The sequence below is a fragment of the Triticum urartu genome, chromosome 3 (assembly GCF_003073215.2).
Source record: "Triticum urartu cultivar G1812 chromosome 3, Tu2.1, whole genome shotgun sequence".
In the NCBI taxonomy this organism is placed as follows: Eukaryota; Viridiplantae; Streptophyta; class Magnoliopsida; order Poales; family Poaceae; genus Triticum; species Triticum urartu.
In genome coordinates this window covers 298,870,843-298,895,073 of record NC_053024.1, presented here as the reverse complement: position 1 = coordinate 298,895,073, position 24,231 = coordinate 298,870,843, and the positions used below count along the sequence as shown (strand labels likewise).

Here is a 24,231-nt window from a genome sequence, read left to right as displayed (position 1 = left end):
CTAACTATGGACCCGAAGGTCTGAGGTAAACTACTCACACTTCATCGGAGGGGCTATGGATGATGTAGAAGCCCTCCGTGATGACGGCCCTCTTCCGGCGGAGCTCCGGAACAGGCCCCAAGATGGGATCTCGTGGATACAGAAAGTTGCGGCGGTGGAATTAGGTTTTTGGCTCCTGTTCTGATCGTTTGGGGGTACGTAGGTATATATAGGAGGAAGGAGTACGTCGGTGGAGCACCGAGGGGCCCACGAGGCAGGGGGCGCGCCCTAGGGGGGGCGCCCCACCCTCGTGACCTCCTCTTTGTCCTTGGAGTAGGGTCCAAGTCTCCTGGATCACGTTCGGTGAGAAAATCACGTTCCCGAAGATTTTATTCCGTTTGGACTCCGTTTGATATTCTGTTTCTCCGAAACACTGAAATAGGCAAAAAACAGCAATTCTGGGCTGGGCCTCTGGTTAATAGGTTAGTCCCAAAAATAATATAAAAGTGGAAAATAAAGCCCAATATAGTCCAAAATCGTAGATAATGTAGCATGGAGCAATCAAAAATTATAGATACGTTGGAGACGTATCACATACTCAGGGAGAACACTTGTACCTTGATAATTAGTGAGAGATCATCTTATAATGCTACCGTCAATCAAAGCAAGATAAGATGCATAAAAGATAAACATCACATGCAATCAATATAAGTGATATGATATGGCCATCATCATCTTGTGCTTGTGATCTCCATCTCCGAAGTACCGTCATGATCACCATCGTCACCGGCGCGACACCTTGATCTCCATCGTAGCATCGTTGTCGTCTCGCCAATCTTATGCTTCCACGACTATCGCTACCGCTTAGTGATAAAGTAAAGCATTACAGCGCGATTGCATTGCATACAATAAAGCGACAACCATATGGCTCCTGCCAGTTGCCGATAACTTCGGTTACAAAACATGATCATCTCATACAATAAAATTTAGCATCATGTCTTGACCATATCACATCACAACATGCCCTGCAAAAACAAGTTAGACGTCCTCTACTTTGTTGTTGCAAGTTTTACGTGGCTGCTACGGGCTAGCAAGAACCGTTCTTACCTACGCATCAAAACCACAACGATAGTTTGTCAAGTTGGTGCTTTTTAACCTTCGCAAGGACCGGGCGTAGCCACACTCGATTCAACTAAAGTTGGAGAAAAACTGACACCCGCCAGCCACCTGTGTGCAAAGCACGTCGGTAGAACCAGTCTCGCGTAAGCGTACGCGTAATGTCGGTCCGGGCCGCTTCATCCAACAATACCGCCGAACCAAAGTATGACATGCTGGTAAGCAGTATGACTTATATCGCCCACAACTCACTTGTGTTCTACTCATGCATAACATCAACGCATAAAACCTAGGCTCGGATGCCACTGTTGGGGAAGGTAGTAATTTCAAAATGTTCCTACGCACATGCAAGATCATGGTGATGCATACCAACGAGAGGGGAGAGTGTTGTCTACATACCCTCGTAGACCGGCAATGGAAGCGTTGACACAACATAGAGGAAGTAGTCGTACGTCTTCCCGATCCAAGTACCGAACATACGGCACCTCCAAGTTCTGCACACGTTCAACTCGGTGACGTCCCTCGAGCTCCGATCCAGCAAAGTGTTGAGGGAGAGTTTCGTCAGCACGACGGCGTGATGATGGTGATGATGTTCTACCAACGCAGGGCTTCGCCTAAGCACCGCTACGATATGACCGAGGTGGAATATGGTGGAAGGGGGCACCGCACACGGCTAAGGAACGATCACGAAGATCAACTTGTGTGTTATGGGGTGCCCCCTTGCCCCCGTATATAAAGGAGGGAGAGGGGGAGGTGCGGCCGGCCCAAGGGGTGCGCCTGGAGGAGTCCTACTCCCACTGGGAGTAGGACTCCCCCCTCTTGCCTTGTTGGAGAAGGAAGGGGGAAGGGAGAAAGAGGAAAGGGGGACGCCGCCCCCCCCTTCCTTGTCCTATTCGGACTAGGGGGGAGGTGGCGCGCGGCCTACCCTGGCCAGTCCTCCTCTTCTCCCTTAGGGCCCATGTAGGCCCAATAACCCCCGGGGGGTTCCGGTAACCCCCCCGGTACTCCGGTAAAATCCCGATTTCACCCGGAACATTTTCGATATCCAAATATAGGCTTCCAATATATCAATCTTTATGTCTCGACCATTTCGAGACTCCTCGTCATGTCCGTGATCACATTCGGGACACCGAACAACCTTCGGTACATCAAAACACAAAAACCCTAATTACGATCGTCACCGAACTTTAAGCGTGCGGACCCTACGGGTTCGAGAACTATGTAGACATGACCGAGACACGTCTCCGGTCAATAAACAATAGCGGAACCTGGATGCTCATATTGGCTCCTACATATTCTATGAAGATCTTTATCGGTCAGACCGCATAACAATATACGTTGTTCCCTTTGTCATCGGTATGTTACTTGCCCGAGATTCGATCGTCGGTATATCAATACCTAGTTCAATCTCGTTACCGTCAAGTCTCTTTACTCATTCCGTAATACATCATCCCACATCTAACTTATTAGTTGCAATGCTTGCAAGGCTTGAGTGATGTGCATTACCGAGAGGGCCCAGAGATACCTCTCCGACAATCGGAGTGACAAATCCTAATCTCGAAATACGCCAACCCAACAAATACCTTCGGAGACACCTGTAGAGCACCTTTATAATCACCCAGTTACGTTGTGATGTTTGGTAGCACACAAAGTGTTCCTCCGGTAAACGGGAGTTGCATAATCTCATAGTCAAAGGAACATGTATAAATTATGAAGAAAGCAATAGCAACAAACTAAACGATCAAGTGCTAAGCTAACGGAATGGGTCAAGTCAATCACATCATTCTCCTAATGATCTGATCCCGTTAATCAAATGACAACTCATGTCTATGGTTAGGAAACATAACCATCTTCGATCAACGAGCTAGTCAAGTAGAGGCATACTAGTGACACTCTGTTTGTCTATGTATTCACACATGTATTATGTTTTCGGTTAATACAATTCTAGCATGAATAATAAACATTTATCATGATATAAGGAAATAAATAATAACTTTATTATTGCCTCTAGGGCATATTTCCTTCATTCATCTCCCATACTCCACCATCGCAGGTGCTTGCTCTAAGTTGATAGTGTGATAATTGGTTTCATGTTGCATATGTTGTCTAGCCTGTATTTCTTCTTTTGATTAAATTGCACATGCTGAGTTTATACGTTATACATGTTCATATGACATGGCGTTCTGTGTCTAGAATACACTGTATCTATCTATCATACCATGTTCTTACATCAAAGTACTGTTGTTGTGTGCCTGCATCAGTCACTCGTGATTGGATGCTTTTAACATGGCAGTTTGATAGTGGTTGCATCTTGCATTGGTTTCTACGTTGTACTGCTTCTAATTTTTCGAATTGCCACTTATGACAAGACACTTTTAACTTGGCAGAGTAATATTGGTTGCATCTTTCATATGGTGTCTAGCTTGCGTTACTTCTATTTTCTTGAAAATCCTTCTGCTTAGTTTACACATCATAGATGTGAATATGTCATGCCGTCCTATTTTTCTTACATATTCCATCCTCATACGGTTGTCTTACATCAAAGTATTGCTTGTCTGTATCATGCATCAATGAGTTCTGAAGAGCGATTTTATTCTTTTGTGTTGTGGGTACGACTTGACATGGCAAAGTCAAAGAAGAGCAAGGAAAACAATATAGTAGGGAGTGGTGTTACTCATCGGGTGAAACGGAAAAGGATTTGCCGTCCAGATTCTGCTGGTACTTATAGTGCAGTAGAAGGTCCAAGTCCACCGGCTAAATCTACAAACACAGTATCACCTGCTCCACCAGCTGCAGCATCCGCTTCAACTGTACCAGCATCTCAACGAGTTACTCGTTCGTTTGCTCCGAAACTGGCCAGTTCCCAAGCTGCCTTCACACCTAACACTACTTCCGAAGCACTGCTGACACAACAGGACTTGGCAAGATCAGATGAACCTCATGAGCATCAACACCAAGACGGTACCTAACCGAGTCAAGTTGTAGTTGCATGCTCCTTTATATGTACTCTGACAGATTGATGTACACTAACACTTTCCATATTCTTTGTTGAACTAGCACCACGGCGCAAGCGGAAATAGACATCAGGGATAATGCTTGTCAGATTAACAAAATCTAAAGGAGGAAAAATGGAGATCCATTTTGAGGTAGGTTTAAAAAGGCCACTTGATGCTACAGAGTCAGCCAAGTTAGTATCAGAGGCAGCCGTTGCCGTTAGGTGTCATGCACGTATCCTCCCAACGTGGATCCAGTACGGGAATGAAAAAGACAATACCCAGTTTAACACCTTCCTTGACCATTTATCCGTAAGTAATGTTATTCATCGCAATTAGTAATATTGTCTTGCTCTGTCCCATAATTTCTAGCTTCCTCCTAATAAGACTCACATTCTTTTTTCAACATATGAGGTTCAAATTGGATCCGAAAGATGATGCAACTAAATAAGCATGCACTCATGTTTTTCAGTCTGCTCTGTGACAGTATCGGTGCCACCTTAGAAAATCTCACTTTAAGGCAAGGCTAACAATGAAATCGCCCAAACATCTCCAGTGGAATATATAACAGATGAAGACAGGACAACCCTCGTTAAACACTGGTCTGATCCAAAGTATCAGGTAGGCTATATGTAGTTGATCAGACCACATATTGAACTTGTATTTATGTATGTGCCTTACAAGTGTATCTTATTCTAGGCTAACTGTTTGAATAACAAGACCAACCGTTCTAAAGTGAAATTCCAACAGACAACAGGATCTCGTAGCTATATTGCACACTGCGAGGCTCTTGTAAATAGCTGCTACTTCCTTCTTTTTTCTGTGCCATATTATCGTATCTATATTGACTTGTTCCAAATACATACGAAAGCCTGTGCGGACCAAAAAGAACCTGAACCGAATGCAGCGCAAATCTTCAAGGATTGCCACACCAGCAAGATGAAGGGCATGAGCACACCAGTTCAAGCCGCTGTTGTAAGTCCTAACTCCTCCTGCCTTTGAACTGATTGGTACTGTGATGTGTTCATTTAACTACTTGGTTTGCAGCCAATGTCAGTTACTCTATTCACTTATATACACAGTTGTCTTAACGTATCATTTCACCTTACATGGTTTAAAAGAGATGAAGGATATTGTTTTGGTCTTGATCTGTAATCTAGTTGTTATGTTCACATGCGCACATAATGATAAAATAGCCTGTTTGTTTTATATCTATTTGCCCATGATATGAATGATGTCATACTATGTTCATCATACTTTAAACCATGTATCTTTATCCTTAGATGTCAACGGATGTGAGGAAATAGACAATACAATAGGCATGCTACATGGACATATGTCCCGAAAGTGATTTTATTATGTAGTTGGCAATACAATACATGCTAATGTATTACAGTAGTTCACCAAAATAAGTTATGTATAAATGTGTAACCTACTTTGTTTGTTTTTGTCTCATTAGTAACTTATCTGGTACACTAATCTACAAGTTCAAACTTTCAGGAAGCTATGGAATAAATGATTGAACAGCCACAACCACCTGAAGGTGACGAGGCTACCACAGGCACAATGTCACCTCTTGTTGTAGTGCGTCAGTATCTCTCCACTAACAGTGCAAAAAACACCTTCCTGCGTAATTCTGGGTTGGTTGTCAAGGTAACCTCGTCCAAATCGCCTACTGAACAAAATCTTCCTGCTAGACAAAGTGATATATCTGTGCTCCAGACACAAGTCCAATCCCTAATGGACGTCGTTTTGGAAACAAGAATAGTGGTTGACAAATGTCGTCAAGATATGAATGGTTTTGAAACCAGACTATCAGACATTCGCTTCATTGTTCAAGAGCAATGGCGGAAAAAGGTGAAGATCGGGCTGCTCCATCAGATTCTACAGCCTGAAACATTAGCACTGAGGTTAAATGATCTGTGCTTCTATACATCTGATGGTGCTTTTATCTGTAAGGACTATAAACTTTATGCCAACAGGCCTTTTGTTGTATAGTTGGAATTTATTTTGTTGTGATACAACATTTATGATGCTGCCAAAGGCTGCAGTAATTACGACGTTATTTTTGTATAGTGTAGGTTTATCTTAGTAATGTATTCGGCCGAAAGCTTCATAGGAGCCCAACATGCCAACATTCGTTGGGCCCATTCCAATTGGGCTAAAAACGATTATGGGCCGAAATTTGCATGTAGCCCGCTAAAATATTTGGGCCTAAATCAGCATAAGCTTTCATATTTTTCTGGTAGGCATGTGCCCATAGTGGGCCTTTAACAGGCCTAAACATAATTTGGGCCCTCGGTAACAATAGGTCATTTACATGTGTAAATATCTCGAGCCCATAAAAAACATGGGCCTTTAATAGACCGAAAGTGAGATTGGGCCTGATTGTGCCAAATAACCCACTGGTCTTAGCAGGCCGAAATGGTGGCCCATTTATGATGCGGATCTTTCACAGGCTAAAATTCGGACGGGCCGTAAATGCACCGACCTAATACACGAGCCTTTAACAGGCCGGAAGTTCGGTCGGGCTAGATTATCATCATTTTTATATGGGCCGTTAATGGGCCCGATGTGACGTTGGACCACATATGGCCCATGGATTTCGTCCGACGTTAACAGACCGAAAATCACAACAGGCCGGAAGTGGCCCAAATCTATAGTGGGCCTCTAATAGGCCGAATGTCAGACATGGCCGAATATGACCCAAATCCTTCACGGTCGTTTGTGGGCCGAAAGTTTCAATGACCTGTAAATGGGCCCAAATGAAGCAGGACCTTTAATAGGCGGGAAATACACCAGGCCATAATTCAGCCCATATACTTAGCGGACTATTAATGGGCCAGAAGTGACCATGGGCCGCGATGATGACAAGTTTAGGACAGGCCGTTGACGGGCCGATTTGACACTAGCCATACAGGCCTTAACTGAGAATGTTGGGCCTTTAGCTGGGCCGGCCCATTATGGTCTGCAAAATCTTATGGGCCTTTAGCTGGGCTGGCCCATTATGGTCCGCTAAATCTTGTGGGCTTTTAGCTGGGCCGGCCCATTATGGTCTGCAAAATCTTGTGGGCCTTTAGCTGGGCCGGCCCATTATGGTCCGCTAAATCTTGTGGGCCTTTAGTTGGGCCGGCCCATTTAAACTTTATGGGCCACTTTTGGGCCTGTCCACGTGTCAACATATCATGGGCCCATCTCAACCATTGGATGAGTGACACCTGTGCCAATGCGGAGCTGACGCGTGGTTCCGTCGGCCAACGAGAATTTTACATGTGGAAAATCGGCATTGGTGGTGGCTGTTAGCGGGTTATCGGATTCAAAACCGGACCCGATAGCTTAACGGCGTCCCGTTATGGAGGATGCCACGTGTCGGTCACCCTTGATGAAAGCACTTCTATGACGCGTGATTTATCGTCATGGAAGTGGACACTTCCGTGATGATAGTTTTGGTAATGACATGGAACACTTCTACGACAGCATAGGTATGACTATCTTCATTCTGTCATAAATTTGTCATGGATGTACATGCATGACAGAAAACGTGACCTACTGTGACAAACACGTATCGTCACAGAAGTGTATTTTTTGTAGTGATACAAGAAACCAAAGGATTCAGAAGAACCAACATGCAGCTCAGAGAGACCAAGGCCAAGCCAAAGAAGCAAGATATCGCCAAGAGAAGGGCCTCCTATGCCGGACAGGTGAGCCCGGCAAGGGACAAGGCCACCCCCAGAAGCAGACGACCAAGGCACCCCGGCAGGGCCCTGCCGAGGCTCATGGAGGCAAAGCCGCCTCACCAACCACTCCAGCACGACCCACGTCATCCATCAGTGCGATGTCAAGCCGCAAGATGATTAAGTGGCAGCCATTCGCCACATGGCAGCCATTTCCTACAGAAGAAACCCTCAGGTGACACCCGTCCTGCGACGTGTCAAGAGAACAGGTGTGGAGCTGGCAAGACAGCCCGACAAGCCTTGCCGGGTAACCAGCGATGTGACACTTAGCGATGCATTTAACGCGCCCTATCAGCCCGCAGAGTTAGGTATGATAGCACTGTTTGCTATCATATCAATGCATAATGACTACTTTGCCATTGTGGTGACCCCTTAATCTATAAAAGGAGGCCCGTGGCAACCGTAGAAAGGGTTGGAAAGTTGATGAACCCACACACCCATACGCGCGTAGTCGCTGCTGCCCTCAGGTGACCCCTACCGGGCAAGTGTACTATGCATCACCATCTCCATTCCACCATCAATCCACCAAAGCAGGAGTAGGGTTTTACACCTCACGGCAGCTCGAAACTGGGTAAGTTGCTTGTGCGTTCTCTGTCGTGCTGTTGTGCGCTGGTCTGCTCTTTGTGCAATGCAACGTCCCCCTGCCGAACCAGCAAGGGGCCTCCTAGTCCCATAGGTGGTCGTGGATATCCCGCGACAGTTGTCATTTGATGAACGAGATCACATCATTAAAGAATGATGTGATGGACAAGACCCATATGTTAGCTTAGCATAATGATTGTTAATTTTTATTGCTATTGCTTTCTTCATGACTTATACATATTCCTCTGACTCTGAGATTACGCAACTCCCGACTACCGGAGGAACACCTTGTGTGCTATCAAACGTGACAACGTAACTGGGTGATTATAAAGATGCTCTATAGGTGTCTCCAAAGGTGTTTGTTGGGTTGGCATAGATCAAGATTAGGATTTTTCACTCCAAGTATCAGAGAGGTATCTCTGGGCCCTCTCGGTAATGCACATCACTATAAGCCTTGCAAGCAAAGTGATTAATGAGTTAGTTTTGAGATGATACATTACAGAACGAGTAAAGAGACTTGCCGGTAACGAGATTGAACTAGGTATGATGATACCGACGATCGAACCTCGGGCAAGTAACATACCGATGACAAAGGGAATAACGTATGTTGTTATTGCGGTTTGACCGATAAAGATCTTCATAGAATATGTAGGAACCAATATGAGCATCCAGGTTCCGCCATTGGTCATTGACTAGAGATGTGTCTTAGTCATGTTTACATAGTTCTCGAACCCGTAGGGTCCGCACGCTTAACGTTTGATGACGATTTGTATTATGAGTTATGTGTTTTAGTGACCGAAGTTTGTTCGGAGTCCCGGATGATATCATGGACATGCGAGGAGTCTCAAAATGGTCGAGAGGTAAAGATTCATATATTGGAAGGTAGTATTCGGACATCGGAATGGTTTCGAGTGGTTCGGGTATTTTACCAGAGTACGAAGGGGTTACCAGAACCCCCGGGGGAAGTATTGGGCCTACATGGGCCTTAGGGGAGAGAGAGGGAAGCCCGTGAGGGGTGACGCACGCCCCCCTCCAAGAGAGTTCGAATAGGACAAGGAGGAGGGGGCGCGGCCCCCCTTTCCCTCTCTCTCTCCTTCCTTTTCCCCTCTGGTAAGAAAGGAAGATGAGGGGGGGATCCTACTAGGAGTGGAGTCCTAGTAGGACTCCCCCCATGGCGTGCCCCTCCTGGCCGACCGCCTCCTCCTCCCCTCCTTTATATACGGGGGCAGGGGCACCCCATAGCACACCAATTGTTCTCTTAGCCGTGCGCGGTGCCCCCTCCATAGTTTACTCCTCCGGTCATAGCGTCGTAGTGCTTAGGCAAAGCCCTGCGCGGATCACGTCCCATCACCGTCACCACGCTGTCGTGCCGATGAAACTCTCCCTCAACCCTCTATTGGATCAAGAATTCGAGGGACGTCATCGAGCTGAACGTGTGTTGAACTCGGAGGTGTCGTACGTTCGGTACTTGATCGGTTGGATCGCGAAGACGTTCGACTACATCAACCGCGTTAACCTACCGTTTCCGCTTTCGGTCTACGAGGGTACGTGGACACACTCTCCTCCTCTCGTTGCTATGTATATCCTAGATAGATCTTGCGTGATCGTAGGAATTTTTTTGAAATTGTATGCTATGTTCCCCAACAGTTTATCCAAGACGGTAGTTCGGAACATGAAACATGATCCCTATCAATTGATCTGGGTGAATAACACAAACTTCTGATTATTAGTGCATACTCAAATTTAAAAGTATAATAGGAAGAAATAACATTATTCATTGTCACTAATGATTTCACATCCTAAATAGATTTTATGCCATGCAACTTGACATCATCGGTCAAACATAGTACATGCTAAATACATCATTGATTACTTTTTAGGCATCTGGATAGTGGATATTGCTCGAATATGTCAAACTATTGTTTTTATATTAGTGGACATTCTAAAAAATTTACAAGCTTACTAATAGGCATGACAAGAGTAATGCAAACTTTTTTGTAAAGAAAAGCAGCAACATAATCTTTTCGTATTTCAAAGAAAGCTAGATTTCATCAGCTTGAAAGTGGACGGCGTTTCTAGATCGAAGCCGAACATGAAAGCTTTCATCGATATCGCTCTGCTCCAAGTCTTTTGTTCTACTCCGAGTTGTAGAAGGACGACTCGCTCTACTCCAAGTCCTAGATGAATCAGTTTTTCACATGAAAAATATTAAAATCAGAGGTGTTTTTGTAAGAACTAAAGGACCAAGGATCGGTGGTCAAGCAGGCTCATAGTTGTGCATAGGGGCGCGGCCGCACCGCCACTGCTGCAAGCTCTATATTTCCTTTTCTTCAAGACCAAATATTTCCTTCTTTGAATTCAATTCCATTTGCTTCCTAGTTACCTATCTACTGTTTGATTCTTTTCTTTTGCTTTCAGCAGCCGGACTCAATCTATTTCCTTCTTCAAGACCTGAAATCCCTCTTTCCTTTCTTGGATTCAATTTCATTTGCTTCCTTATTTGCCTATCCACTCTTTCCTTTTTTCTCTCTGTCACACAGACTTGAAATCCCTCTTTCCATCCTTATTTCCCCCTCTTTTCCTTACTTATCGGGACAACTTATTTCCTTCCTTATTGGTTCCCGAAACTGCTCCTTGATACCCAGGAAACTCGAAGACCTTCTTAAATTACGAAGTTTGGGTTGAAAGAAGCAATGTGGGACCATTTGAAACCTGAATGAACCTTCTCTTATACCATAGAGAGAGGTAACCTAGTTGGTAGTATCAAAAGTTGTAAGACATGAGGTTGTGCTTTATTTATTAGGTAAAGTTTTGATACGAAAACCGTTGGTACCTGGCAAAATACATCCAATATGTGTGATTGTAATATAATGGTTGGGATCCCGAGACAATTGAATGGGTAAGATACCAGTATGCATAGTCGCCGTGTGCTCCTAGGAGTATTTTAGAGCATATGCAGTTAAGCCACCTTATCGTCTCAATAAATTACTCCCTTCGTTCTGAATTACTTGTCTTAGATTTGTCTAGATACGGAGGTATCTAGCACTAAAATGAGTCTAGATACATCCGTATCTAGACAAATCCAAGACAAGTAATTCGAAACGGAGAGAGTACAAATTAATGACATGAATGCATGTGTCCTTTATACCAATTTTTCCTCTCTCCCATTTGCTTCGTGCTAGTAGGTACCTGAGTGCAAATATTATGTGATAGGTGATATGCTATATTCCCCACAAAAAATAATAATATGCTAATATTTATTAATTTAAAAATAGAATCAAATCTCCCTCCGTCTCGAATTGCCTGTCTAGACAGTCTATGAAGCAGTAGTTTCTAGTTTCCCATAGGAGCTGCGGCCGAAAAGTGCTGGCCAGCCTGCATCCCAGTCATCCGTTTTCTCGCCAGTCGATCCCCTTCGTCCATCCACTGGCGCTTCTTCCAATTCCCCTCTTCCTTCCAATCCCACCCGCCTCGAGTCGCCCGCTCGAGATCCGCCCCGCCGTACTGCGACATGCTGACGCGGGGCCGCCGCTCGTCTTCCGACTCTCCTCGTCCTGGCCGCGATTGAGTCAGGCAGACCAGCGCCGACAAACGAGCGGATCCGAGGGAGTCCGACGAGGATGGAGGCGGTGGGCGGCGCCGCGGAGGAGCGGTGGGCGTCGCTTTGCAACTGCGTGGTCAACTTCCTGCTGGAGGAGAAGTACCACCTCACGGCGCTCGAGCTGCTACAGGAGCTGCAGGAGGACGGCCGCCACGCGCAGGCGCTCCGCCTCCGCTCATTCTTCTCCGACCCCGCCTTCTTTCCCCCCGACCTGGTCGCTCGCGCCTCCTCCTCACCGCCGGGTACCACCATTTGCCCGTTCCTGTTCTGTCCGAGCTCCCGGTTCTTTTCCCCACCCGACGGAAGATCACGCAGTGTGTCTCTGACTCGCGTGCCTCCGCTGCTCGCTGGCTGGATCTCGCGGGTGTTTTGTAGTAATTGCGACCTTGCCTTCTCTGACAGCCCCCCCTTCTCTATGATCGGGTTTGAGATGAACTTACTTCCTTGTTCTTGCGCGGTGTTAAATTTATCCTGTAGCTCTGTTATGCAATGTACCTCCGCAATCAATTGGCATTCTTTGCAAGGAATATTATCTGCAGTGGCGTATTATATAGTAGTACCAATAAACTTTTTAGTGAAAAAGAAACTATAGAACAAAACATTCAGTACATTGGTAATTTTTTGAGATGGTGGAAGTTAAGTGCCCGCTTTCTCTCTCACCTGCATGCCTTGATACTGACATGTCACTTGTGTTGAACAACAACACATGTATTGGGTTAGATCTCGTTACACCCAGACGTTACTTCTGTATGTGTCACAATAAGGTCTGAGGAATGCGATGGATGAGTAAAGTGAAGTAGTTACTTGTCTAGACTCTTAGTGTATTATAATATTTCCTCTGATACCAAATGTTTGTCCCTTTAGAATCTGTGCCAGGAAAAACATTTTCACGTTTGACTACCAATATAGAACAATCACCAACACCGGCAGCATCATATTGGGATCCATCATAAAAATATACTTTTATCATATGTAGACAGTGTACTCACCTTTATGTGAAACAATGTATTTGTAGAAATTGATGGTCAAAATATCACCTTTGAGATTGTCTCAGTGTCTGAAAGGATTTACATTGGATTCAGAGGGAATCCAGTTTAATCCATTGGCTCATTTTTTGTGATACTTATCCAGGCACATATAATTGCAAGATACCAGCTGTATTAGCAGGTCTGTGTGATGAATCATGTCTGTTCTTTTTTACAGGTGCTGATCCACAGAGTTTGCTAGAAGAGAAAATTGCAGCAGAAGAAAAGTTGGCACTCACTGAGTATGATCTCCGACTAGCCAAGGAAGACCTTACATGCTTGAAGCTTGAGTTGCAAAAGCAACAAGAATCATCTCCTGATAATACAATTGGTTTGTCTCTTTGGAAATGATAGATTTGCTTGCTATTGCTTTTGATGTTGTAGCATTTGTCGGTCTCCATGATGCCACATTGCATGTGTCGTCAACTGGAGATATCTATGAATTTATATAAGAACGTGATAATGCTATAAAGAGATGAAAAAAATATCCTAGTGATGGCAGGTTATTCAAGATTCCAAGAAAGCACAAACATCTTTAATTCCTTGTTGGATGAAAACTATAGTTTAGATAAAACGAGAACAATTACATACAATGAAAATAAAAGGCAGATCTTAATATATGAAACTCATGCTTTTGAGTATTCAAGAAAAAAAAGGCAGATCCGCAAAACTTAATAAGCATTCCGCCTGGGCTGTACTGGAGGCGTCCGTAGGAGCTTTGATAATACAGATTTTGCTAAACTGTAATAATTGATTATGTGTTGTCTTTTTTCAATGTCCACACAACCTCGCTTGAGACCTGTTAATTTGATTAAACGAAAAATGTAACACTTTCTTCTTGAAGAGCAGGTAGGTGATCTGCTGGTGCCAGTGACTCTCGTTAGATTGTATTGGCATCATCTATTGCATTTTGGCTATTCCAAAGTGAGCCATTGTATTCGCTAGGAACTGTTGTAACATACATATAGAATAACAAAGGGAAAGTCCTAGTGATAGCGTGCATCAAACCCATATCTATTATGAGATATAAGACTAAAACATAGAACCAATTCTCACCTCTTGATGTGACATGGGCATTGGACCAGGACATATACCTGCTTTAAAGTGCACAGTTTGACTTTTGCTAGTAACCATGTGCTGGTAAATGTACACAGGCTTGCCCACTGGTTCTCCTGTCAAAATCCTTGCATGGTGTTCCACCAATTAGATAGCTTATATTCACTCATTTCATTTTCGTTTATTATTTGAACTCCACGAGAAGGTAGATTATTTCCGTGACATATAAGCTTTGGTGCTTTCACGTTTCACTTTGATGCTGTAGAGCAAACAATTTAATTTCTTTTGGACTATGTAAATAGTACTGCTGACAGGGCCTCTTTCAGATGCTTCTGCACATGAAGGATTCAACCAACAGGACCAACGAGATGTCAAAATTTCAGCATTAGGCCCTCTGAAAGATAATGAACGGAAAGATCTGAACTGTGCTGTAAAGGAATACCTGCTTTTGGCTGGGTATCGACTTGCAGCCATGACTTTCATTGAGGAGGTCTGCATTATCTGTGTCTCAGCGTTTATCTTCATGCTGTAACTTCCTCAGTTTTTAATTTGTGTTTTCAGTTATTTTTAAAATTCATGGAGAATGGTATTTAATGTTACACAACTACTTATGATCTATTTGTCATGGCAAGGTTGATGATGCTAAACTGTCATAATGCTTATTAGCTTGCTGTGAGAGAATGAGAGATTCTTCATTGCTATCCAAACAGGGAAAACAGAAAATTTTAAAGTATATATGAATGATGTCACTTATTGTTAGAAATCAACTAAAAGTGGAAACTGATGCAAATCCACTGGAGTTGCATTTGCATGCTGCCATTACATGTAGTCAATGCACTTTAGACGTGCATATTTCATTGGATTTCTTATAATATATTAATCTTAGAAGTTATCCATGCAAAGTAATTATTTACTTTCTCGTAGATGATCATATCCTTTTCCTATCTTCTTTACTTTGGAATGTAAAGTCTGTTTATGATTTGCTCAGTCATCATTTGCAGGTTCTTGATCAGGATCTTGATGTTTGGACTAACAGTTCAGCTTGTGTGCCTGATGCCCTTCGTCGTTATTACTACCAGTATCTTTCATCTACCACTGAGGCGGCTGAGGTAATCATGTATATCAAGTTGCTAAGTAACCCTATAAAATGTTGCTAATCTTGTACTATTAGCTGCGCAAGTGTGCATGTGTAATGCACGCGGCAACACCTGTCTATTTTCTCTGAAGGAAGTCATCATCAAGAAAGTTTGTTCCAAGATTCAAATTTTCACATTAGTAATCTAAGGCAACACCTGTCAAGTAGACCATCTCCACTCGTCCCCCAACAGGCCCCCCAAGCCCCTTTTCTATCGCCGGTGTGAAAAAATCAGCCCAGTTGCGCCCCCAGAAGCCCATTTTTGCCAGTTAGAGCCGAATTTGGCGCCGGCGGACCCAGGCCGAACCCGGCGCGCTGGCGGGCGCCCCGGGGAAATGGTTTTGGCACGAAATCATGTGGACCCGCCGAGTCAGCGACAGGGCGCCTTCGTCGTCCTCATTGCTTCGGTTTCCCGCGGGAATCAATGTGAAGGCTGCCGCCGGTCAGCCTTCCATTGATTCCTCATGGTTGGCACGGTGAAGGCGCATCGACGCGTGTCCCGCCCCCTCCCGCCACGCGTACACACGGCTGCCGCCCGCCCGCCGCTATAAAAGCCGCCCCTTCCTCGCCGGAGCACGCGTGGCAGGAGCCGAGGTACGCCCCCGACAGCCACATGCTGTGGACGGCGTACTTTGACCGCCGCCACGCCGACCAGCTGTCTGCCATGAACGGTGACGAACCGCGCGGGCGCCTCAACTCCAAGGGGCGGCGCCAATGATGAGGCGTCCCCGGGCGGACCCTCGAAGCCGTCCTCGAGTACATCGAGGGTGGCAACTCGCTGCGGCTGGAGTACCCGGCGCCTCCCTCCTCTCGCCGCCGCGGCAGCTCCTGGACGCCGAGGCGAATGGAGACGTCGTCGTCGTCCTCGTCGGGCTCCCGCTCCTCCGGGTCGCCGGCGCTCCTCCCCGTCAAGTCGGAGCCGCGGGAGACGCCGCTCAGGCGGCGCACCCGAGGTGGCGCCCTCATCATCAACGAGGGCGGCCGTGGCCCTTCTCCCTCCTCCCGCCTTGTCAAGCCGAAGGTCGAGCCGGCGCTCCTTCCCGTGAAGGAGTACGAGGCCATGGCCGCCGACGAGGAGACCGGCCTCCCATGGGCGCGGGACGACTATGTCCGGCAGGAGATGGAGCGCCAGCGCCGCACCCTCGAGGATATCGTCGCGCCCTCAAGGAGATCATCGCCTGGCGCCGCGGCCGCGAGGAGGGCGGTGTCGTCATCCACAACGACAGCGACGACGAGACGCCCGAGCCGTCCAACCCCATCCGCCACGACGACCCATGGCAGGGGTGCAACAAGGACGGCGGCGATGGCGACGGCGGTGACTACACCAACTTCTACAGGCTCCTTGGCATGTAGAAGGCTCGGGCGGCGGTGGGCGGCGTAGTTTTTTTATGTTTTATTATGTCTTCTTTAAGTATGTACAAATATGAATGAAAACCATCGAATATTAGCCGAATTCGTGTCTTTTTCGTCTAATTTTAGCCGAATTTTAGTTCAAATAACGGCGTCTAGGGGCCGACCTGGGGCCGTGATTGGGAACCCGCCCCCACGCCGATTTTATCGCCGGTTGGCCCCCAGGCGGCGCTATTTCAAGCCCCTAGGGGGCCGAACGGCTGGAGATGCTCTTAGCCCTATACCGCTCACTTTACGGCAATAATGTATGAAACTAGAGAAAATAAAGACTAATTAAAGTTGTATAACAAATCCAACTATACTTTTTAGGAATTTTAGATTTGTAGTTGTATAACTAGTACAATACAACTCTAATGTTATACCATTTTGCATCTAGCTGTGCATTTATGTGGGATTTTTGGCGAGTTATGTTCTAAATACAAATTATAAACTTTCATAAGCAGCTTAATTAAGTAGAAAAACCATAAATAAAATAAGAATAAAATGATACTCTTTTAAGTACAGATAAATAAATAGAATCGTGTATTCACAAGTGATGGCGACACTGATGATTATCCAAAAGGGCATCCTGGTGCATGTAGCTCCCACTTGCGCAGGGTCGAGGGAAGGGTCCGACCACTTTGGGTCTTTTGTACGCAGCCTTTCCCTGCATTTCTGCAAGAGGCTGTTTCCAGGACTTGAACCCATGACCTCATGGTCACAAGGCAACAGCTTTAGCGTTGCGCCAAGGGTCAACTTTGAATCTTTATCTTTTTATTTTCATGATGGATGAGGTCACAAGGGATATACGGGATATACAAGGAGATATTCCATGGTGTATGCTCTTTGCAGATGATGAAGTGCTTGTTGGCGATAGTCAGACGAGGGTTAATAGAAAGTTAGAGCTGTGGAGACAGACTTTGGAATCGAAAGGTTTTAAGCTCAGTAAAACTAAGGCCTCCTTTGGTTTGTAGGATTTTTGTAGGAATTCTATAGGATAGGATTTGCAAAGGAAAAATTCCTTTAAAGCCCTTTGGTTTGTAGGAATGGATTCCTATTCCTATGTAGGATAGGAATCAATCCTTCACGTTTTGGAGGAAAAAAACATTAGCCTAGACTCAATGGAAAAAATCCTATCCTATGCACCAAATGACATCTCTTTCTCTATAGGAATTGACATGCATGTCATCTCACTTCCTATGATTTTCCTATTCTTATAAAATTCCTATCCTATGAACCAAAGAAGGCCTAAGACTGGGTACATGAGGTGTGTTTTCAGTACTACTAGGCACGAGGAGGAGGTTAGAGCATCTCTAGCAGATCCCGCAACCCGTTGTCCCATATAAATTGTTTATGATATCCCTAGGACGCCGGGCGCGCAGTCAGAACAGATCCGCCATATTGATACTGCAAATTTAAACATACTAGTTCGCGCTAAAACATCTCGCCGGAGTTCATCACACGCATAGCATAGCATAGGGGAGTTCATCACACGCATAGCATAGGGGAGTTTTTAATAATACAAACCGAAATGAAAACACTATCATAGATCTACTCATTGTCGGAGTCGCTGTCGTCGCCGGAGTCGTTGTCACTGCCGTCGCGGGGCGGGGGCTCGTTGCTGTGGAGGGTGTTGTAGATGAACGTGCTGGAGAGGGTCGCTGCGAGCTGGTACTCCTCCAGGAGCGCCGGCAGGTGCGAGCCGCAGCTGCATCTTCAGTTGCGACAGCTTGCTTCGCCTCAAACCACGCGGTCTCTGCCACCCTACGGCGCTAGAGGGCTGGATCGAAGAGGTTGCCAAAGCACCGGAAGCTCGCCCACGCTTGCGAGCAGGCGCTTCGGGACTTCGCACTGCGGGTGCGCGCCGCCTCCCTCTGCCTGCCCGACACGGGAGGGTGGAGGTCGGAGCCGCCGGCCTTGTCGTCGTTGCGGCGCTTGCGGCTTCGGCCGCCATGGCCCCCGAACCCCCCGCGGCACCCGAAGCCGCCGCGGTCGCCAAACCCGCTGCCGCCGCCATGCCCCGCACCGACGGACGCCATCGCCACCAAGATCTTGTGGAAAACTAGCCGCAAAACGTTGCCGGAGCGGGCTTGATTTCTCGCCGGAATAGATGATATGCGGCGGAGGGGTAGAGGAAATGGTGGATGGATACCCTAAATCGCCCGGACGCCGACTTATATACCGGATTGGAGGGCGGTTTACGGGCCTCCCGTATAGTTTTTACTGGCCGGGCCTTTTTTGGGGGATCTGCTCGGGCCGATTTTTTGGGCCATCCCGCATAACGGCCCGAAAAGCGTAGTTCGCCGCGCTTTTATGGGATCTGCTAGAGATGCTCTTAGCCTTGATGGGCAGAAGGTACCTCAGAAGGACAACTTTTGATATTTGGGGTCAATGTTGTAGAAGGATGGTGAAAGTCGCGAGAGGAGTCGGGGTAGAGCGACAATCACCTTGTGCTGATGTCGCGAGGGGAGTCGTTGAGAGTGACCAGCACAGCCTGCGGAAGATGCTGGGAGGGGATGGCGTCACAGGCGGACGAGCACCAAGCACCGAAAGACGACGCATGTGCGAGACAGGATCAGTGTAGGTCAAGAGTCAGCGGGCAGCAAGAAAGATGCATACCCGATGAAAGCATTGTTTTTTTAATTGATCTTGGTCACGTCGTCAACCGCCGGGCATGTTGGCGGAAGGCACGAGCGTGTTGGAGAAGGTAGGAGGGTCTGGCGGAAGGCAGCAACACCCGGGTGGAAGATAGAGCCGAGCAGCTGAGTGTATGAGGGAGACCTATAGGCGGGCGTGCTCCAGTGGGCAACTAGCTTGGTGTAACACCCACGATGTGGCTATATCTCCCACGTGTCGAGGCACGACTTAGAGGCATAACCGCATGGTGGTTTATTCGCAAGAGGGGTAATCTTCACACAATCCCATGTACTGAGGCTTACAATCGCCACTTCACACAAATAACAAGTTAAATATACAAACCCTACAATCAAATAGATTGTCCCAAGGGCGCCATATTCTAGGAGCCCAAGTTATGCTATTGAAAATTCATTCCTCTAGCAGTTCCGGTTTGAGCATTCCGTTCCCTTTTTCAAACTCCACTTCTTTTCATATAGCAATCCCTGATCAAAGAGAGAACAATATCCATTTCAAAACATTTCTAACAGATTCCTTAGTTCGGACCGACCATCCAGAGTACAATCAAGGTCCGACTACAGAACCAAAATAAAGGAAGACAACCCCAAATGTAGATCCCCGATCGTCCCAACTGGGCTCCACTACTGATCATCCGGAAAAGACACAAAAACCACGACTAAAATCTTCATCGAGCTCCCACTTGAGCTGGGTTGCGTCACCTGCACTGGTATCATCGGCACCTGCAACTGTTTGGAAATATCCGTGAGTCACGAGGACTCAGCAACCCATGAGATCAAGACTATTTAAGCTTATGGGTAGGAAAATGTAGTAAGGTGGAGCTGCAGCAAGCGCTAAGCATATATGGTGGCTAACATACGCAAATAAGAGCGAGAAGAGAAGCAACGTAACGGTCGAGAAGTTAGAAGTGATCAAGAAGTGATCCTGATACTACTTACGCACAACCATAACACAAGAACCATGTTCACTTCCCGGACTCCGCCAAAAAGAGACCATCACGGCTACACACGCAGTTGATGCATTTTAATTAAGTCAACGAAGGATATTCCTTCTCCCGGGAAGACCCATCGGAATCCCGGTTATAAGACATTTCGACAATGCTAAAACAAGACCAGCAAGACCGCCCGATGTGCTGACAATCCCGATAGGAGCTGCACATATCTCGTTCTCAGGGCAACACCGGATGAGCACTCCGTACAACTAAAACCAGCCCTCAAGTTTCCCCGAGGTGGCGCTGCGAAGGACTCTAGTTCGGACAAACACTTAGAGAAGCACTGGCCCGGGGGGTTAAAATAAAGATGACCCTCGGGAGCGCGACTCCCAAGGGAAAAATATAGGTGATGGTGAGGCAAATGGTAAAACCAAGATTGGGCCTTACTGGCGGAGTTTTATTCAAAGTGAACTATCAAGGGGTTCCCATAACACCCAACCGCATAAGGAATGCAAAATCAAGGAATATAAGTATGACGGAAACTAGGGCGGCAAGAGTGGAACAAAACACCAGTCATAAGGCCGAGCCTTCCACCCTTTACCAAGTATATATATGCATTAATTAAACGATATTTGTAATTTCCCAACGTTCTCACCTTGTCGATAGATCCGAACGAGTTCGATCGGCTCCAGCGCTCCATCTTTCGCCCGCTTTTCATTTTTCGCAAAAAATTGAGCAGCGGTGGGATTCGATCCTTGCACCTGCTGCGCGCATTCTGCTACCAATAACCAGCCCAGCTAACTCTTTCATGTGGTTAAAAATATGTTACACTCGCTTTTATCGTATTACTACTCCTTTGCATCTACAACCAAAAAACTAGAAAATAAATTTGATATGTGTGGGGGGTGCCTTTGGACGCAGACCTCTGAGTCTCTCGTAACTAAGCTCCGGCCCATTAACCTGCTCACTTAATTTTTTTTTGTTGTCTTACCCCCTAATTTTATGCTTTTAAATAGCCCGTTGGTTACAGTAGGCAGTTGTATATATAGTATTAAAAGTGCTATTGTCTCTCTTCATTGTGGTAGTATGTCTCGTTGTCTTGCTCCCATTTCTACCTTGTCCGAGAAATATAAATAATGGGCTGGAAAATTAAGAGGATTGAAATGGGAGCACACAATCCTTGCTTCCATTATGGTAGCATGTTTCTCTCCATTTAAAGACCAGAGCACACAACCAATACATGTCATCGGGCTCCTGAACTTGATAACTTAGGTACAGAAACCACAATAACTTTGCCCTCATGGATAAAAGTTGTTGAAAGCCTATCACCGATAACTTCTTTGTAAATAGCATGATAATATACACTTCCGGACTTGATAACTTAGGAATAAACACCACGATAACTTTCACCCGTGGAAATAACTTGTTGAAAACATACTCCGATAACATCTGTGTAAATACATGGTAATATAGGCTCCCGAACCTGATAACTTAGGTACAAACACCATGATAATTTTGACCCAGGAAAAAAGTTGTTGAAAAAATACTCTGATAACTTTTTTGTGTGTAAATAGCATGATAATATCGGCTACCGGTCCTGATAATTTGGGTACAAACACCACGATAACTTTGATCCCATGAAAAAAATTGTTGAAAACATACAACCGATAACTTCTTTGTAAATAGCATGATAATATACACTCTCGGAATTGATAATTAAGGTATAAACACCATGGTAACTCTGACCCGTAGAAAAAAAGTTATTGAAAACATACTCCGGTAACATCTGTGTAAGTAACATGGTAATATAGGCTTCCGGACCTGATAACTTAGGTACAAACACCATGATAACTTTGACCCATGAGAAAAATTCTTGAAAACATACTCTGATAACTTTTTGTGTAAATAGCATGATAATATAGGCTCCCGGTCCTGATAACTTAGGTACAAACACCACGATAATTTTGACTTGAATTTTGTTGTTGAAAACATACCATTGATAACTTCTCATATAAATAACATGAGCTGATAACATGAAAAAATGTTGTTAAAAATACCTCCCAATAACTAATGTGTAAACAACCTAATAATACACGCACCTAAGAGCTGATAACACATATACAAATATTGTGGTAATTTTTTGACCGAGGAAATGAAAATTGTTGAAAAAGATACCCTTGATAATCTTTATGCAAGATGGTAATATACACAACAAAGCTGATAACTCGTTGCAAACATCATAATCACTTTTTGACCCCTGGGATAAAAGTTTGTCGAAAACATACCCCCCGAACTTTTGTGTAAATGCCACGGTAACTTATGTATGACAAACGTGATAACTCACGTAGCTCGGATGTGGTAATTTTTGGTCCGAAAAAAGTCATCAGAACATATCAACATGGGATCTAGTTTTGAGGATCTCATCGAGACGCTTTTTTTTGTGAAGATGGTTTTTTAATCGGGGTGATGGTTTGAGCTACAAAACATTTTGAAGTTTGAAAAAAGGAAAGAATCTAGAATGACATCAGCTTTTCGTCCTTTAGTGAATATATGCATGTAATTAGAGGGAGGAATGCACGTGAAAGCAAAATTAGTCATTCTAATGCATGCATGTATATAATTAGAGTGAAGTAAGGATTGTTCTTGCCTCTTACTAAAATCCGAACGCTTGGTAGTTATAAAAGTCTTTAATTAAAATAAGAGATATTGTGATATTCCAACATATCCATGTTTTAACATGGAACAAACTTTAACTTCATCTGCAACTAACAACGCTATAAGAGGGGCTGAGCAAAAGCGGTAACATAGCCAAACAACGGTTTGCTAGGAAGATGGGTTAAAGGCTATGTTTTTAAAGCGTCCCCGAGGCAACGCCTAGGCGTCGAAGCGCTCCCCCTCCGCTTTGGAAAATCGACCGCTTTGGGTGCCTAGGCGTCCAAAGCGCCCGCCTAGGCGTCGCCTAGGCGCCAAAGCGCCCCCCCTCCCTAAGCCGGTAAGGCGTCGCCTTAAAAACATAGGTTAGAGGCTTGACATGGCAATATGGGAGGCATGATATAGCAAGTGGTAGGTAGCGCGACATAGCGATAGAACGAACAACTAGCAAAACAAAGATAGAAGTGATTTCGAGGGTATGGTCATCTTGCCTGCAAAGTTCTCAGAGTTGTCGAAAGCTTGATCCTCGATAGCGTACTCAACAGGTTCCTCATTTCACGAACTCATCTCCCGGCTCTACCCAAGGCAAGAACACAAGCAATGGAACAAACAATCAATCACGGTGCAATGCACAAACAACATGATGCAAGACATGGCATGATATGCAGGATATGACGTGCAATGCATGTGCGAACTCAGGAAGGGAATGAATGATCAAGGCATCAACTTGGCAAACCAAGTAGGCCGCTGGAAAGATGAGGTGATTTCGGTCGAAATCGATATGAGGATCACCGGAAACGGATGCACGGTTTGCAAATGGCAAGCAAAACAAGAATAACGCAAATCTGCGATTAACAGCACGATGACACTTAGAATGCAACAAGAAACTAAGCTACTGCACTCCAACATAGCAACAAAGCATATGGTAGTGATGTACAAAAGATGCTCGACAAAACATGAACACTGAGCTACGGCTAAAACACACTAAAACAGGTTCAAACAAGCATGGCAAAAGTGCAAAAGATATCAGCTTCACAGACTTAGTGAAATACTAACATGTCAAAAACAACATCAGGAAGCACTATTTAGAGCTAGCAAACAACATGCTATAGGAATATATCATAGCAAACAAAGGCATGGCATGATTATACTAAAAGCATAGAACAAAAGTCCCTTACTGAACATGAGCCAAAAAGGCACAGAAGATATGATGACACCCATGTAAACATAGCAAGTTTTATTAACAGTTTCAGACTTAGAAGAAAAACAAGCATGACATAAACAGATTTATGATAGCTACTTTGCAAGCTCATGCCACTCACCACAAAGCATTACATGACAACATAAGCATACCAATAACAAGAAGACATGTTCATGAAGCTAAAC

At 45.3% G+C, this 24,231-nt stretch overlaps 1 protein-coding gene across 2 annotated transcripts in view; it reads left to right on the top strand.

Annotated features, from left to right (window-relative positions):
- The first annotated feature begins 11,799 nt into the window (after nucleotides 1–11,799).
- Nucleotides 11,800–24,231, top strand: part of LOC125543867 (RAB11-binding protein RELCH homolog) — a 28,600-nt gene continuing 16,168 nt past the window's right edge. The window contains exons 1-4 of one of the 2 annotated variants that reach the window (XM_048707361.1): nucleotides 11,800–12,247; nucleotides 13,209–13,361; nucleotides 14,413–14,576; nucleotides 15,088–15,195. In XM_048707361.1, coding sequence (XP_048563318.1) covers nucleotides 12,025–12,247; nucleotides 13,209–13,361; nucleotides 14,413–14,576; nucleotides 15,088–15,195 — 648 coding nt within the window. In that variant the 5' untranslated portion in view covers nucleotides 11,800–12,024. The remainder of the gene's footprint in view (nucleotides 12,248–13,208; nucleotides 13,362–14,412; nucleotides 14,577–15,087; nucleotides 15,196–24,231) is intronic. The other variant, XM_048707360.1, reaches the window with a different exon arrangement.